The sequence below is a fragment of the Lactuca virosa genome, chromosome 7, assembly GCF_052849685.1.
Source record: "Lactuca virosa cultivar CGN04683 chromosome 7, Lactuca_virosa_CGN04683_v6, whole genome shotgun sequence".
Taxonomy (NCBI): domain Eukaryota; kingdom Viridiplantae; phylum Streptophyta; class Magnoliopsida; order Asterales; family Asteraceae; genus Lactuca; species Lactuca virosa.
In genome coordinates this window covers 91,560,250-91,578,391 of record NC_136432.1, presented here as the reverse complement: position 1 = coordinate 91,578,391, position 18,142 = coordinate 91,560,250, and the positions used below count along the sequence as shown (strand labels likewise).

The following is an 18,142-nucleotide window of genomic DNA, read 5'->3' as shown; positions in this document are numbered from 1 at the left end:
GTGTGCGGCCGTACACTCCTTATGATGGAGTGTAAGGCTTGATTTCAAGGTTAGAAGTGTGCGCGACCCAACCCTATACTCAATGCTTAAATGTACTGAGCTTTGAACCTTTAAACGGACTCTAAACAAGGCTAAATGATAGCAGAAATGAGTCTGACACTCAGTTGAATTGACTGGCTGGGCTTTACAAGGCAAAAAATTTCGGGTTGTCACATCATCCCCCCCTCCCCCCCCGTTAGATGGAATTTCGTCCTGAAATTAGCTTTCTTAGAAGTACTACTGGGGTTGCACTCCTCTGATTGGTAGAATACCCACTCGTAGACCTGGAAACTTTGCCCTACTGTTCATGATAGGATTCATACTCGGTCCATCTATCATTACCTCATGTATACAAGTCGTATATAATTAGGATTTGTTAGACGGTCGGATGTGCGACTCTGCCCCAGGTCCACAACCAAACAAGGAACAGGAGATAGGGCGGAAACACACATACTAGATCTGCGTAATCATAATCATATACCACCCTCGCGTAAACACTAAATAGTGATAGGTGGGCTGTATTCGTCCTTAGCCTCTGTCCTCGAACTTGGTCTGCTGGACGAGTGGTATTTCGGAAAGGTCTGCGGAACATACGACGGCACGGCTTCGGAGGACAAAGTACCCTTCGCATGAGTACTTCGGGGTTTAGAATATGAAAGACAAAACTGAGGTCTGAGTCGGACTGGCGTTATGAATGACGAAAGTTTCGCGAATTTGACGGTCGCGGCGGTAGAAACATATGAACTTAGTATGGTGAGGATCACGCCCACTCATGACTAATGATAGTAACGGACTCTTTACTGAACAAAGTTTTGGCCGATTTGAAAGAAACGTTTGTTATACGATGATGTACCCCTAGTGTGCTCGAAAATGTACCCTTTGTAAACGTTCTAGTGCTTTCTGTTTTCACCTTGATGTTAACACTTCTACGTATCGCACCGCGATGAGCGAGTACATACTGTGAAAGTGCTTTGATAACTAGTGTCGATACTTTTTACTACGATCCTCCTTGGTACCACTACGATCGCCTGGAATATGCAAGTTATGAATAATTAAGATGAATTGGACGTTCGACTGAGTAACTCTGCCTCAAATCCACAACCAAACAAGGAACAGGAATTAAGGAGAAATCACTCACTCTAAGTCTACAAAATCTTAGCTATGCACAACCCTAACATACATACTAAGCCATCATAGCTTCTCAGAACGGATTCCTTAGTTCTCTTGAATATTGTGACTTATTTCAATAAGTGAGTTATTATAATTACTTTTAAGTGTTTTCCCCAAGTTTTAATATTATACAAATATAAATTAAATTTTAAAGTAATTACCATTTCGAAAACGTACCACTGCTCGTTGACGACTATAGGGTTGATTCTCCTGTAGTGATCATCAGAATCCGTCCATCCGCTCCTGAGTTCTTTGTTATCGGGCAGTCCCTCTGGTAGTGTCCTGTCTCACCACAGCCATACCAGGCTTGAAATTCTTCAGCTCCGGGGACTTGGGAGATCGGTTGAGTCGGTGCCCTGCAGAAACGGACTGTGTGTCCCTTTCTGTGGCAGTTCAGGCACTGCATTTCCCGGCATACTCCGGTGTGGTGATAGTTGCACTTTCCACACTTCAGAAGGGTTCCAGCAAATCGACTGGCAGGTGCTGGAGTAGCAGGTGTTGTGGCGGCATACATAGTACTCGTTTGTTGCTCCTGCGGGGTTTCCTGTGTTGTTCGCTTCTTCTTCCTCTTGTTCCCCGACTTCCTTTTATAGTCATCTCCCTTTGATGGCTCGGGAACGGGGACTTCTACACCATGGCGGACTCCATGTTCGATGAGCCGCTGAGCCAGGGGTTTAGCACCATCAAATGTGGCTGGGTTAGAAGATAGCACATCTTCTTGGATCGGGGCAGTTAGACCCCAGATGTATCTTTCTATCTTCTTGCTCTCCGGGGTAACCATCCCGGGGCATAGAGCTACTAGGTCGCTGAACCGGTCAGTGTAGGCCACTATGTCTGAGCCGACCATCTTGAGCTCCCATAGTTCTTGTTCCAGCTTTTGAACTTCGCCCAAGGGGTAGTATTCTTCCAACATTAACTCTTTTAGGTTCTCCCAACCTATTGAGTTAGCCACTGATAGGGTCAGTGACTTAACATGGCTGTTCCACCATGTCAGGGCTTTATCAGTGCAGGCAACAAACTTCACTTTGCTCCCTTCTGGGCACGAACAGATATCGAAGACCGAATCTGTTTTCTCGAACCATCGCATCAGAGCGATGACTCCACCATTTCCATTAAAGGAATTGGGTTTGCAGTTCATGAAGTCCTTGTACGAACACTCCCTTGGGTGTCCGTGAGAATCTCTGGGGTGGGTTAAGTGGGTACCGCTACCAGATCCGAGGGTACTACTTTCACCGAAGTGAGCTAGAGCAATTGCCACTGCGGAGGATATCGTTGCTTGAAGAGCAGCAGGATCGAATTGTGGCGTTAGAGTTGGAGTTATCGGAGTAGTGCGTCTTGCTGATCGACGAGGAGGAATCTTTGCTAAAAGAATGCAAAGATGAGATGGAATAAGTCTAAAGCAGTGGACATAAGTCGAAAGCTAAAAAGATAAGGTCATCCTAGTTCTGAGTGTATCGGGTCCTGACTTCCACAGGGTTCTGGAAACAATTCATAAAAGAGTCTATACCAAATAAACTTTATGAATTTGGAATGGCTATCCTCGAATGAATATATGTTACCTGAATAACTGTTACCATCTGCATGTAAGAAAGTAATCCTAACACATAATGTGAGCAGTGTTTCCACTAGCCCATTGAGTTAAACAAGATTATTATTTATTAGTGTGACGCATAAGACGTTTTGGCTACTTCGGCTGATCCTTCTTTGAAAGCTTCTCATGAACTTGCTCTTGTTCCTCCTTGACTCATCTGTTGGCTGCTATGAGGAAGTGTTTACATCTATCTGGGTTTGTCGTACGAGAATGGAAGTGTCTAGAGAATCTATGAGATTAAGTGAAACCTTATGGGGTGATCCTTACAGAGTCCTTCTAATATTGCACAATGTATACAAGTTGTATATAATTTAAGATTAAATAGACCTTCGAATAAGTGATCCTACTCCAAAACCACAACCAAACAAGGAACAGGTAGTGAAGCGTAGATCACATATTCTAAGTCTATAAAATCTCAATTATATATAATCTTGGGAGTATACATTGCAAGATTATAGACCTATCCGTAAGGGTCTTTTAAGTTATCACATAAGTTATTTATATAGTGCCTAAAATACTCCTATAGTATTTTAATGTAATGTACTTGGTGTGTTTTAAACTTGTTATCGCGTTATAGTATCATAGAATACTCCTATAGTATTCTAACTCTATGTACTTGATCTAGAATTCTCTTGACTGGTGTTAGGTAAGTTTTAAGACCGTTGCAACACCACATCACTCCCAAACACATGTCGGTCACATCTCGAATCAATATAGTTGATCAGGCTATATTGATCCTAGATATGATTACATAACTGTCCAGGTTTGACCACAGTGTTCAACCTTTAACTTCTTCTATTCTATTCTTCTTGTGACACTTGTTCTAGTATGTATATATGTATAAGCAAGTATGTATACTTTTAGAAGGTATCATTTATATTTAAAATATATTCTTATCCAGAGCACTTCGGCCCCATTGTATTTATAGTTGTATATCTTTTATCGGTTGATATACTTAGTTCACTATAAACAATGCTCTGATACCAATCTGTCACACCCCAAAACCGGAACGGCGGAAACGTTCTGGGGTGGAGGATGTCATGTTTAGTATCACAAGACATGCATCATAGTAAGCAAGTAATAAACAACCATTTCATTAGAAAGAAAGTGTTTACAAAGTATGCGATTCACATAATATAGAATACATAGCAAATAACAAAAAGACATGAAGCTATACTGCTCCATCTTCTGAATCCCAGTGCGCGTACCTGTCTACTGGTCTCCTGAGAATACAAGTTATTTTGAAAGCGTAGATCATCATTTAAGCTGGTGAGTTCATAAGATTTTAGTGATTTAAGTAAGTTGTAAGAAAGTTGTAGTAAGTTGTAAGTTCTGTTTAGAAAAGTTTGCCTGTTCCTCCAGAAAATCCTATATTTCCTGCTTTGATGAAGGATAAGTAAAAATGACTCTACAATCCCTTATGTGAGTACTAAATGGATACAAGTTATATAAAACTCAGAGTAAACAAACAATCGGTTGTGTGTATCTGCCCTAAGCCCACAACCAAAAAAGGAACAGGAAATGAGGCGGAAGACACACATCCCATTTTTTGTTAGATCATTGTTGTATATAACCCTGGCGTATTCACTTGGTACTCACGTAGTTAACTGTAATAGTTCCTTTATATTTGATGAAAAGATTCTTTAAGAAAACCCTTATTTCTTATAATAAAAATGGTAACCACAGTGGTTCCTTCTATAATCACTTAGTTTATACTAGCTATATATAATCTAATATCGAACAGATAGTTAATTGTGTGAATCTGCCCTAAGCCCACAACCAAACAAGGAACAGGGAATGAAGCGGAAAGCACACATCCAACTACCTATTGGATATTAATTATATGTAACCTTGATGTATAAACTAAGGTATTATGAAATTAACCACCTAAGGTCCTTTAAATTACACTGGTTTAATAAAATGGATTAAACCCTTTACTGGGAAAGTTTCTAGTTTTGTATACCAAAAGTTCTATTTGAAAAGTATGTTTTGCACTAGAAAACGATGCATTGAATTAGTGTCCTATGACCTGGCCCATACCTGGTACCCCTTATGATTACTTGGTGTATACGGAACATATATATAGCTAAGATCGGGTAGATAGTAGGCTGGGTGAATCTGCTCTAAGCCCACAACCAAACAAGGAGCAGGAAATGAAGCGGAAAGCACACATCCTACTACCTGTCGGACCCGATTATTATATATCCCTGGATGCATACACTAAGGAATCATAAAGTTAGCATTATATGCCCCCTTTCTACTGAATGTACTAGACTCGACTGTTCTGTTTGTCGTTTGTAAAATGTAAACTTTCCCTAGTTTATAACTATCTTGACTCGAAAAATAGTTTGCATTAACTTTCAAGTGGAACTGTCACAAAATGAAAGTAATATGAAATTATAAGTACTCAGTTGTCTTATGAACTGACATCCTGACGTACTGATTACCTTAAAACTTGTTTGTTTTATTAAGGTCATAATGTGAAAGCTAGTACCCATACTATACGCTCTCCCTGTCAAGAGATTCTGGGGACCAAACACGACTTCAGCAAACAATTGCTAGGCCGTGTAAATTCACATTAAAGTTATACGATCATGTATACCCAATTTAACTATCACCTTTTGTTTAGAACAATGAGTTAGTGATTCATTGGTACAATTAGATCCTGAAGTGTTCTTATGCTATAGCATCTTAGTATGTTCATTCTTTTATAGTATCTTAGTATATTCTCTTTGTTATCGCGTATTGTTTCTACCTCCCTGTTTCTCTTTATAGTATGCTCTAGTATCTAGTATGACTGAACCCCTAAACTATACCCCTTATAGTTTGCTAGTATTTTACTTGAACTGTTATTGAAAAGACTCATTTTTTTCTACTAAGTTATGCTAGTACTTTATAAACGGAGTTTTGTTAAACTATAAAGTAACATAACTTTGAAAGAGTTTTTGAAATGTTTTGATCACTTATATAAGACATAAGCAATCTTTTGAAAGATTTTTATAACAAACAATTACACAATTATCATTGTGTTCAACTTGTATTCCCCCCCCCCCTTAAAAGCATTTAAAACAGTTAAAAGATTCATTATAGGGGTATGAACTCACCTTATGTGGGTGATTCAAACGAATATGCGCGTAAGGATGAGAAGTTCCACCAATGAAGTCCCGAGACACAAACGAGTCCTAAATGACATATATTGGCATATAATGGCATGAATATAGGGTTTAGAAGCAACCAAATGCAAGGAAACACCTTAAGGGACTAGGAAACACTTTTACCAAGTGTTGGAATCACATGTGATTCATCTAAGGGGAGTGTACGGCCACTTTGAGGAGTGTGCGGCCATGGGTGTGCGGCCAGGGAGTGTGCGGCCGCATACTCATGGTAATGAGTGCACAAAAGTGTTTTCCAAAGGTAGGGAGGCTTGTGAGACTAATTTTTATCAAGTGTTGAAGCTAGAAATGCATTTTGAAGGCCCTTTAGGGGTGTTTTGAGGGGTGTACAGCCACACATGGGTGTGCGGCCGCACACACCTTGTGTTCATGAGTTCTGCGCATTTTTAAGGTGTTAATATAGTGTTCCTATCAAGTACTAAGCATAGGGAAGGAGTACTTACGATCTGGAGGCTCATGAAGGGTCAAAATCACCAAGAACAAGTGTATGTTCTTGGTGTTCTTGGTGAAATGGATGAAGTATTTGGAGATCTAGCCAAATATGATTTCCAATGGATGAAATCAAAGGGTGTTACTAGTTTAATAAGATTAACAACAAATCATAGGAAGAACATATACAATCTTGAAGATCTATGATGAAAATCGGATGGTAGTTGAGAGAGAAGTCGAGTTCTTGGCTTGGCAGGGTGAAAAGAGTTAAAGGAAAGCTAAGTGCCACCTATATACATGAGAGTGTGCTGCCAGGAGAGGGGTGTGTGGCCGTACACTCCTTATGATAGAGTGTAAGGCTTGATTTCAAGGTTAGAAGTGTACGCGGCCCAACCCTATACTCAATGCTTGAATGTACTGAGCTTTGAACCTTTAAACGGACTCTAAACAAGGCTAAATGATAGCAGAAACGAGTCTGACACTCAGTTGAATTGACTGGCTGGGCTTTACAAGGCAAATATTTTCGGGTTGTCACATAATTCAATTCAATTATCTTATAATTAAAAATTATATTTCCATATTTATCTCCTCAAAATCCAAATTAGGGTTTTAACCATATCTTTTGAATAAAAAATCGGATTTTGACAGATTCAAAACAGATAATGACTAAAAACTAGACCTACTTTCAGATTAGGCAGATAAAGGCATGCAAAATGAAAAAACAGAAGGGTGTGGTGCGTCCTTTTCGAATTTTTTTTGTTTGTTTGATTCAACTCATGTTCAATCAATTGCAAGACCATAGCTCTAATACTACTGATGGAATTTTAAGGTTACAAATTCAATATACTTGCGGAAATTCACTTAACATTTAAGGATACATACAACCCAAGGATCTATATCTTTACAAATAATAACAACATACAATGAACTGCTAGAACCTTAGATTATTATCGAAAATCATGAGATTAGGGTTACTTACCTTTTGAATTATTATAGCAAACAATTCTTTGAATCCTTCTTGGTCTTTAGAAAGTAAGCACCAAAAGTATGATGTCTCTAATGGCTCACACCCAAAACCCTATAAACCCTAGAATGAAGAGGAAAGATATGAAGGAGAATGAATTTTCATTCATAAGCCTATTAGAAAGGTTGTGCACGAAAATAATGATCCAAGAGGTCCTATTTATAGTTTAAGTAACTTGCAAACAAAGCCATATTTGAATAATTAAAAATAGATTTAATTTCTAATTCAAATCTTTTCCTTATATCCAATTAGGAGGCTCCCAAAAACCCTAGAAGTGATCCCAAAATCGTTCATGCTTTAGATGGTTCTAGAATTTCCTCTTTTCTGCAACTATTGAACAATTACAATTCATCCCTTGCACCTTTAACTAATTCCAATTAATCTAGAAATCAATTCTAAATAATTTTGATTAATAATTAATTAATTCTTATTGATTTTATATTAATTTATTAATCATATAAATTAACAAATCAATTATTTAACCATTGATCTCATATTAATTTATTAATTACATAATAAACTAACAAATAAGTTATCTATTTCTAATTAATATATTAATCATATAATGTATCAATCATTTCCTTTTTCCTAATACCATTTCTAGCTATTTTTGGTTATAAGGGCAGGGGCGGACGCAAGAATACATAGTAGGTGTTGCCGGAATGAAATAGGAGTTGCCGATATATATGAAAAATAGGTAAAAAAAATTGAAAACTCAAATTTTTTTTAATGCGGACAAAAAAATTAGGTGTTGCCGGTGCCACACCGGGAACCCTTAAAACCGCCCCTGTATAAGGGCAACTCAAAAAGGAATTTGCTTCTAATTACAAGAATATACCAATTTAGTTATGAGCTTAGACACCTTGATCCAACACATAAGACATTGTAGTCTTTGCTCTAAAACTTTAGCAACAATAATTTGTCCATAAATTTTAAATTACGAGGAATCGAAGGGTGATTGTAATGACCCAAACTTTTCTTATCTAATTAACTAGAGAATTATCAGAGTTTTCTACTAAAATGTGGAATTCTATTAACTCAGAAATAAAATATTTTACATCCTAGGCTATATTCGAGTTTACAGTAAAACATAAATACAAATTAAAGCAACAAGGAAAATACAACTAAAATAAAATTACTCTTAATCTAGGTCCTTGTGCTCCTATCTTCTCATGTACCATGACTACTACCTGAACCTGCAAAACATGAAACTTATCTACTATATCAGACCAAAATTTCTGGTGAGTTATATTATTTCTATTTTCATGTTTATCTATTCTTCTTCTAAATATTTCCATCGCTCCATACTCTAACATTCTTATCTTTTTCCTTTTCATACTCTGCAATCTCATCTTTTCTTATCATAGCATACTTTGTTATTCTTTCACATCCCATCTATCACTTCTACTCCTTTCTTATACTCCTCTTCTTTAATCTTTTCTTCTCATCATATACTCTTCCTTAGCCTCTTCTTAGGCTCATCTCACACTCTTTACATCTCTATCTTATCTTCCTCTATCTCTCTCATACTCTTCTTTCTATGCATCTTTTTTCTTGTCCCTCGCTCTTATCTTATTTCATACAATGTACGTTCTTCCTATACTCTATGTATGATCTTCCAATACCTCTTACTCTTAGCATGTATTCTCATACTCTTCTTACACCTACCTCTCTATTCCTAACTCCTAATGTCTTATCATTCTATTCTCCATTAGACCCCAATGGTTCCATCTCATATGGCAACTTCATCTTTCAAATAAGGGAACACAAAACGCTAACCTTAACACGTACACTCATCCAAACTTGCTCCCCTCTCTTATGATCCTTCATGGATCCTTAATCATTCTTCTTCTCTTGAATTACTCTCAAATTCTGTAATCTTAATCCCTCACGAATCACATCTAAGTTCTTTCAAAGAACTCTCTTATCTTGTTCTGCTCATGGAACCTTTCTCATTCTTATCTAACCACACATAATCTCATTCCCTTAGGAATCATCTGTATATATTCCGAAAGGAATCATCATCTCTTTCCCCATAAGGAACATAATCTCATTCCCAAAGGAATCATCTTTCTACACATCTATTAATCGTTCATGTGACACATCACATGAAATTTGTCCCATGGAAACCGATTGTTGATTTATATCACATCCTTTCGAGAATTCTATAGTGTGTTAAACTTACGTTAATGCACAGCACTAGGATGGTGAAAATATACATTGGGTTGTGAAGTGCTAATGAACTTACTTCTCCAAGTAAATTTAGCACATTTAGTTGAAGTGACGATACACCCATAGTAATGGACAAGGAGATTTTAGTACATGTTTGGTAAAGCACATGTTGTTGTTAGAGCACCTGGAAAAGACGCGAAAATCCTAGTAGAGTCTAGGAAACCTTGGGAACTGCAATCCAATTCTTGGGACGAGTACGCATAGGTGTAAAAGGTAGTATAGGTCTATACTACCAGAAGCACATAATTCGTACTTAGATCAGGAAGCGTTGTGAGGTTACTAAGACACTAAGTTGAGTTGTTTGTATGTTTCCGTTATTACCTACGTTACGGTGAAGACTAGGAAAGTAGTTTTGATTCAGACCCAATTGGTCATGAAGGATTGAGCCAGAATAATATAAATCTGTGTAAGTGAGTTGATCGATTTATAGAACCATGTTCTATTTAGTCGGGAGACTGAAGAAGGAGAAGATCGAAGTGATCGACAGAAGTATTGCATCCTTCATTAGGGATAAGTAGCCAGTAGCTAGAGATGATACCAACTATGATATGGTTGTAGTTCATTATTCCTTGACCAAAAGAGGAAATATCAAGTTGTTAACATAAGATGGAAGATGGCTTACGTGTTACTATAGACACAAGAATTTAGTTTCTTATATATTCGTTGCGTCGTGTAATGGAAAGTCATTAGAATGTGGCCATTCGGTCTGTTACAGTGTAAAGACCTAATAGTCCTGAACACCATTGCAGGTTGTCTCTTAATCACTCGGCATCCTAATCAAGTTCCAACAGCTTTTGACCTGTTACCTGTTATACATATAATTTGAGTGGGTCAGGTTGGGAAACTTAGTAAGACACATAGGAAGATCTTTTTCCTTTCCCTTTTCACTTTCTTTAAAGGCCCTCCTTAATTCTGAAGTCACTATCAAGTTGTACAAGAAACAACTCTTCCTTTTTGGTGTTTTGGTGTGTTCTTGAAGTCGTTCTAGGATGGGGAAAAATTGTCAATAACACTTGAAACAAAAATGGATTCATCAATTTTTATCTTTTTTTGTTCGATTTTTTCCTAAAGTCCTCATGAGTTTATTATATTGTTCCATGATAGGTCTTGAATCCACCATTTTATAGTTGTGGATATTACTCACAAAGAACTTCTTACTAAAAGCACCCTTAACCATGTATTTGGATTCAAGGGCATCCTAAAGATCTTTTGTAGATTCATTATTTTGATAGAGATCAAAGAAGGAGTTAGACATACAATTCAAGATGTGCCCACGACATATGCAATCATCCTTCTCCTACTTGCATCTTCTTCTGGTATGTTCCATAGTTTCATGTCTGTTGCTTCTGGTGTAGGGGGCATAAAACATTAACAACTTTTAGGGTGGTGAGAAGGAAGTTCACCTTCTTCTACCAATAATGAAAGTCATTTCCTTCAAACTTTTCCAATTTCTGGAATTTGGAACTCATGTCCCTCAAAGATTATGCCATTATTATTCCTTAAAAAATTACAGATTTTGAATGTTAGTAGTTAGGGATTTCGAATAACAATTAACTTGGATGTTTCAAGGATCGTGATTGTATCATTTTCAGAAATCTGTAATTTATCCTTATTGTGTGGGGTACTCGAATTTAGAAGTGGGATATCAATTATCATTATAGGCCTAATAAGAATTAGAAACAAAGAACACCTGTTGTGATTTGTGAATTTTAGAGACATATTTTTTTAGAGTAACAATGCAAATTTTCTTCTTGTTATATCTTTTGTGCCATATCGACCTTCCTTAGATACATGGAAGCTGGCAGTTGGTGGCAGTTACAAGACAAAAATGGGCCAACTAAATATGGTGGTTGAGCGTAGTTATAAAGGAAAATATTGTTTCTTTACTTTGTTATATAATCGTTTTTGTTTTGGGGCGCTGCCCCTTGGATCCTTCTACGGGAGCTGCACATAGAGCCCACCGGGAGCGTTGCCCCTTGGAACCCTATCCCCAGGGATGCTTCCCCTGTACCCCTGTATTCTCAAGTCCACGTTTATCAATTCGAGTGTGCACCTTACACCTCCAATCTCAAAAAAAGTAAACTAAACTCATCATGTCTCGATAGTAATACTAACAACACTAAAATATGTTGATAACACTAAAATTACCAACATATGTCATTTAGTTAACCTTTTTCATTTTAAATAATATATTTTAATTGTTTTATTGTATTAAAATTTGATTATTAATAGCTACCAACATAATTTCTCCATGTGACAATAGATACAATAGATTTTAGTATTCTTTCAATCAATGATAATAAGAAAGTCAAATGTCGCCAACAAAGGCTAATCATCACATTCGTTGACATCACTTTCAAATAGCATGAGCGCTGAAAGTCTTTAGTTAAAATAGAATGTCAATATCTTTTTGTTTGAATGAAGAAAACTAGTTGGAGAACTCTATTTGCATGTTCTTCCGGGGAGAAATGGAAAAGCGTAGTTAGTCCATTTTCCCTCTCCAAATAGCCACATATAAAAATAGATTAAATTGCACAAATCGTCCATGTTTTTAAATTTCTCTTTCAAACAACTATTATTATGATACAGTTTAAAAGTTGTTTTGTTTGATAAATCTAGATTATTTTGTTGAATGATTTTACCTTTTCAACCCCTCCAACCTCGAAGAGCTTCCCATCCTTGTATTCCTAAAAACCTTGATGTCTAAGCATACTAAGCATACTGCTAAAGAATTAGCAGAGTCGTCTCCCTCCTTATAAAGGTGATAAGCTAGCTAATCCAAAAGAGATACCAGCCATAATTGCTCTTAGAGTAAATTACACGAATCGTCCCTCGTACAGATACCAAAACGCATGTTGTAACATCCCGATGTTAAGGTACTTCTAAATTCATCCATATAATTCTATTTCATGTGAATTGGTCAAGTGGTAGAACCCTTGAATATATTTGAGGTTGGACACGGTATGTTGGAGGCACTAACACAGCGTGTTTAGATATGAGAAGGCGCGAGTTTCATTTTGGGCAACACTACGTGTTTGCTCTTGGAACACGGCGTGTTGACGGCTGGAATGAAACCCTAAGTTTCCGGGTTTTTCTCCCTATATAAAAGAATGTAGAGGCTAGGGTTTGTTCACCCTCAGCCCCCATCAGCCCTGAAAGAAACCCAAATCATTTTATCTCCCATTTATGAAGCTAGTTTGGTGTTTTGAGGCTAAAAGTAGGAAGAAGGTGGAAGAAGGAAGCAAAAGATCCAGCAAGCAAGCATCATTCTTCAGTTTGGCACTCTCCTGGACCTTTGTAAGTGTCCAAGACCCGATTTTATCAATCAAAGTTGTTAGATCTTGAGTTTTGTCCCTTTTTCTCCTTGTTCTTGAATGTTGCAACGGATGGATGTCATAAAGTTTGCAACTTTATGAATCTCCAGGTCAAGGTGACCTAGTAGTGTCTTGGATCTAGTCTATAACCAAGTTTGGATGCCATGCATAAAGATTAGGGCATAAATCCTCATTTTGACCTAATATGGGTTCAAGACATACATTAGGCATGCATGTCTAAAAAGCACCAACCTTTGGGATGGTTTTGGTGTTAGAAACACTTCTGGAAAGGATGGAGTTCAGATCTTAAGGATTAAGAGTATTTTGGTTAAGCCCATGCATTAACAAGCTTGTGATTTAGGTTTTTGGACGTTTTTGGTAGTCCCAATGGATAATGTTGGAAACTTTACCCTTCCTAATCACATTTTGGTCTAGATCTGAGCTTTGGAGCTCTTGAAGTCGAAAAGGCAGCTGGATGTATTAAGCTATTGGAACTCAGGCGAACACGACGTGTTTGCAAGTCAACATGGCGTGTTGGTTGAGGTTTTCCCGACTGTTTGGATGCTCGCGGAACACGGCGTGGCCAAGGGGAACACGGCGTATTGGGTCAACATGGATTGTTGACCTTGACCGTTGACTTTGACCAAGTTGGACCTTGAGGGTATTTTGGGATCTTGATGGAATTGGTCACTTGGTGGGAACATGTATCGGTTAGAGAACTGAGATTTCGGAGTCGGACCTCATCAGTTATGTTCAGTCTGCAAGGTGAGTTTTCCTCATTATACTTACGGGTCGAAGGTCGGCCATTTGGATTGTTATCCTGGTTTATCGTATGATGGTGTGCTGTAGTAATCTTTTAAATCTAAATACTGGTAAATAGGATGATGTTATGCTTAGTAATCTATAAGATATGTCTGTTGTTTACTGGCTGGTTATTTGTATGCTTGTCTGTTATATATATATATATATATATATATATATATATATATATATATATATATATATATATATATATATATATATATGTGTGTGTGTGTGTGTGTCGACACGGTGTATGTGTGGTTGGGTTGAGGCGGTCCTGCTTTGTGCTGAAGGCCAATAGACCCAGGGCGTCCCGGATAGACTGAAGGCCAGTGGAGCGTACCAGTCAGGCCAAAGGCCCGGAGAACGTTCCAGATAGGATGAAGGCCCGGTATGGCGTCCCAGTCATGCTGAAGGTTTTGTGAGCGTACCAGGTAGTCTGCAGGCCGGTGAGGCGTTCCAGTCAGACTGAAGGCTTTGTATGCATGATGTTTGTTGTTATTATTATGATATTGTGATGTGTTGGTATTTTGGGGAAACTCACTAAACTTTGGGTTTACAGTTTTGAGTTATGTTTCATGTACCTCAGAGGATCGCGAGAAGGCGAAGGCGTGATCGTGCACCTCCTCGTGTGTTGTTTTATGATTTTGGGGAAAACTCGGATATTGAATATGTTTTGAAAACTATTTTGTAAACAATGATGATTTATGGGTTGGTTTTAAAAATTTAAAATTTTCATGAATTTTATGGATGTTACACACATTTAGTCCCTATTTTCAAAAATTAACTCAGACCGTCCCTGTAATATTATTTTTTCACTCGGACCGTCCCTACATACATAAAGTGACTATTTTACCCTTAATAACTTTTTTTTAAAAAAAAATCTATTATTTATTTATTATTTTCTAGATTAAAAAAAATAAATATCACCAACCAACCCCCACCCCCTTCATTTTCCTTCTATCTTCCCTCTTCCCTGGAAACGAGCACAACAGAACCATAGACTCACATTCATATTCAAATTCTACCCAAACCCATGACTCCACTAAGCCACAACCATCGTCCACCGCCTTTACCCTCTATCTCCGTCTGCAAAAAGGATCTCATCTTTACAATCGCCACATGCGCACCACATTCGTTGCCCTAAACCCTAGTCGCCTCTCCTTTTTCCAGTGAGAAGGTAGCAGATCTGTTGACACAACCGTTCATCGACGCTGTATCTCATAGATGACCATCAGATTTGTTGGGTTGTACATCGTTGACTACCACTGGATCTATTGGGGTGTACATCAACGAATACGAGTTCAGGTGTAAAAGACAAAGTCATCTCCAACAACCGTCACCCGGAGTGTAGATCTGCGAACAGTTGAAGATGACGATGGCAGTTCGACACACAGGTGGCGATGGCCGTTCCATCTCCGTCTCTCTTGCCCTCTCTCTTTGTACTCATCAGCACCCCCCAAAAAGTGTGTGTTATCTATTTCTCTACTCCGGCTGGTGTTTGTACATGAGCTGTTGGTCGACGATGATGGCTTAGGGATTCATGGAAAGAAGAACGAGGAAAGAAGGGGGTGTGAATAGTGTTTCTGGCGAAAAAAGATGATGGTAGGCGGTGGTCCGACGCGGTGATGATTTTGCTTTAGAAGGAAAAAGAGTTTAGAAGGGACGGGTTAGATAAGGTGGGTTGGGTGGGTTTTAATTTTATTTTGTATATTGCAAATAATTGTAAGAAAAATAAAATAAAGCAAAAATAAAATATAAAGGGCAGAATAGTCATTTCGTGTCTCGCAATGATTAAACGTGTAAATTTAAACTAACGAGGGATAACATGTGCAAATTTTAACCAAACGTGGGACGGTCCGAATTAATTTTTGAAAATAAGAACTGAACGTGTTTTTAGACATTTGTACGAAAGACAATTCGTATAGTTTACTCTTGATCTTAAGATTAGTTAATGGTTTGGAAAAGACGAAGTTTTTTAACTGTTTAGTGGATTCTAATTCCTTTACAGATTTTCAAAAGAATATATCAAACGTGTTGAATTCAGAGTTTATTCAACATCGAGTCCATTCAATAATTCCTATGACCTAGAACCTCCTCCTCCATATACCTTAAGGCTTAAGGATACATTGTTTTAGATATTCAATTATTCAAACCAAAATCCTAATAATTCTAAAATTCGTTCTTCCTTTATGATTTCCCCGACCAAATACAAATAATAAAGGAGCCTCCCCATCCCTCAAGTCGATGGATTCTTCCTCCTGTTCTATACATGAAACGACAAGATATAAAACAAAAATGAAAAGATATTTTTAAGAAACCATAAAACAAAAATTAAAAAATATTAAATGATAGCAATTTCTCAAAGTTATATATTATTATAATAATAATCGCTAAATAACTATAAATAAACTTTTGTTAAAAGTATTATACTAATGTATAATACCTCGTATAGCGTGGCACCATAGAGTATTTACTACGTACGTGGCACCCCACCACTACCCCACCTCACATCATACATTCATACCCCGTTTCCAAAACGGCTCCTATCCTTGTCGTTTTACGTCGACCCTAAGAAACCAATAAAAGAAAATAATTCCAAAAAAAACAAATTTCTTTTTTCGTTTTCCTTTAAATAGATAGCTCGAGTGAAGATAGGTTTGCCAATTTAGAAAGCGAAAAGCAGTCTTTAAAAAATCTCTCTGATCTTCTCCCTTCCTTTATCTTCTAAAAAACCCGAAATTTCTCTAACTGTAAATCAATGGCGAATCCGACCCGAAGACCCGTACTCCGAGCTCACTCTCCTTCCGGAAGATTCTACACTTCGCCGTCGTCAAACTCGTTTGCTTCCTCCACCTCCGCCTTCTCGTCGAGCCCGTCGTCGTTCTTTCTGAACCGATCTTCGTCACCTACACGTGTCAACGTATTCGGATCATCTCCATCGGCGTCGAATATACGATTTTCTCTCGACAATCGTCAAATTTCTCCGAGTCGTTCGATCTCTGTAATTCCGAGGAGTAATAATAGTAATCAGGCGTCGAAAAAGCAGTTGGATAAACCGAGGAGGATGTGTATGTGTTCGCCTACTTCGCATCCAGGTTCGTTTAGGTGCAGCTTGCATAAGAACTCTAACAGCAATCACACTCCGGTGTCGTATCCTTCGAATCGACTCAACGCGAGGAGGTCCGCAATGACAAACTCGTTGGTACGGATTGGCACTGTTGAAGGCGGTGATTTGGTCAGGAGAGCTCTTGCGGCGTTGATTCGACCGTCGTCTCATCAGCAGCGACGGAGAACTTGTTTTCAACCGACGCTTAGTCGTTTATCTTCCATGACTAAAGTCTAAAGCTTGATGATTTGTCATTTTTTGAATCTCGTTTGAGCTCTCCGGAGCTAATCACGGTGGTGTTGAATCAGATCCCGGCGAGTCGGCGGCGGTTGAAGAAGTCGGGACGGACGGTTTTTTTAAATTCCGGTTACCGAAAGAAATCCTGAACTGGATAATAGATTCCTCTTGTGTCTGTATATACTTATAGATGAGAATATATGAATATCATCGGTTGCTGCCATTAATGGCTAACGAAGCAGCTTCAAGTCTCTAAAAACAAAATCCAATCACTTAAAAATTCACAAAAGTAACTAAATTCACCACATCTGTTACCGAATTTCACTTCATTTCTATCCAGAGATCTGACTCTGTTGATGATATCCGTATCCATATTCATCATCGTTCCATTAACTTCAATTATTCTCTCCCATTCCATCTAAGTTTAACGTTTTCCGTTAACTGCGTTCGTTTTCCGTTTCTAAGCTCCGTCATTTCCACTTCGTGTTCAGCGTATTCCTTCCGTTGTCGTCATGTTGAACGTTATCTTTTTTTTTTTTTTTTTTAAATTGAATTATTAATTTGTATCTGATGGCTCTTTTGTCTTCTTATTCAACAGGTTATCAATTTCAGATCATCACGTTCACTCTTTCATGATTTGGAGCTTATTTTCGTATACATCTTGAAGACTAATCGATGATAAATTGGACACAATTACCAAAACGAAAGTTGCTGTGTTTATGGATCTTGACTTTTAGTCAAGAAATTTGGAGAATCGTGCCGTGATATGACTTTCATCATCGATTGTAAATTCAAGTGACCGCCATTGACTATCTTGCCTGTGCAAATTTTGGAGGATTTGATCATCGGCCGTTGGATTTGTAGAATACAACCAAAAAACTATAACTTCACATATAATTATTCGAAACAAAGACTAAAAATATAAATATTCATAACATTATTATAAAAAGATGAGTGGGACCATTGAAAACAAAAACTAAACAAAAGATAAATATTTTTATAAGATACTTGTGATAAAGTGTA

General features: G+C 37.7%; 1 protein-coding gene across 1 annotated transcript; it reads left to right on the top strand.

Annotated features, from left to right (window-relative positions):
- Positions 1-16,427: 16,427 nt before the first annotated feature.
- Positions 16,428-17,353, top strand: LOC145126420 (uncharacterized). The gene has a single exon (XM_079061791.1). The coding sequence runs from the start codon at positions 16,535-16,537 to the stop codon at positions 17,117-17,119; it is 585 nt and encodes a 194-aa protein (XP_078917917.1). The 5' UTR covers positions 16,428-16,534; the 3' UTR covers positions 17,120-17,353.
- Positions 17,354-18,142: the final 789 nt, after the last annotated feature.

Bases quoted from the DNA above. Each gene is read 5' to 3' on its own strand.
- LOC145126420 (XM_079061791.1), top strand. From the start codon at position 16,535: ATGGCGAATCCGACCCGAAGACCCGTACTCCGAGCTCACTCTCCTTCC.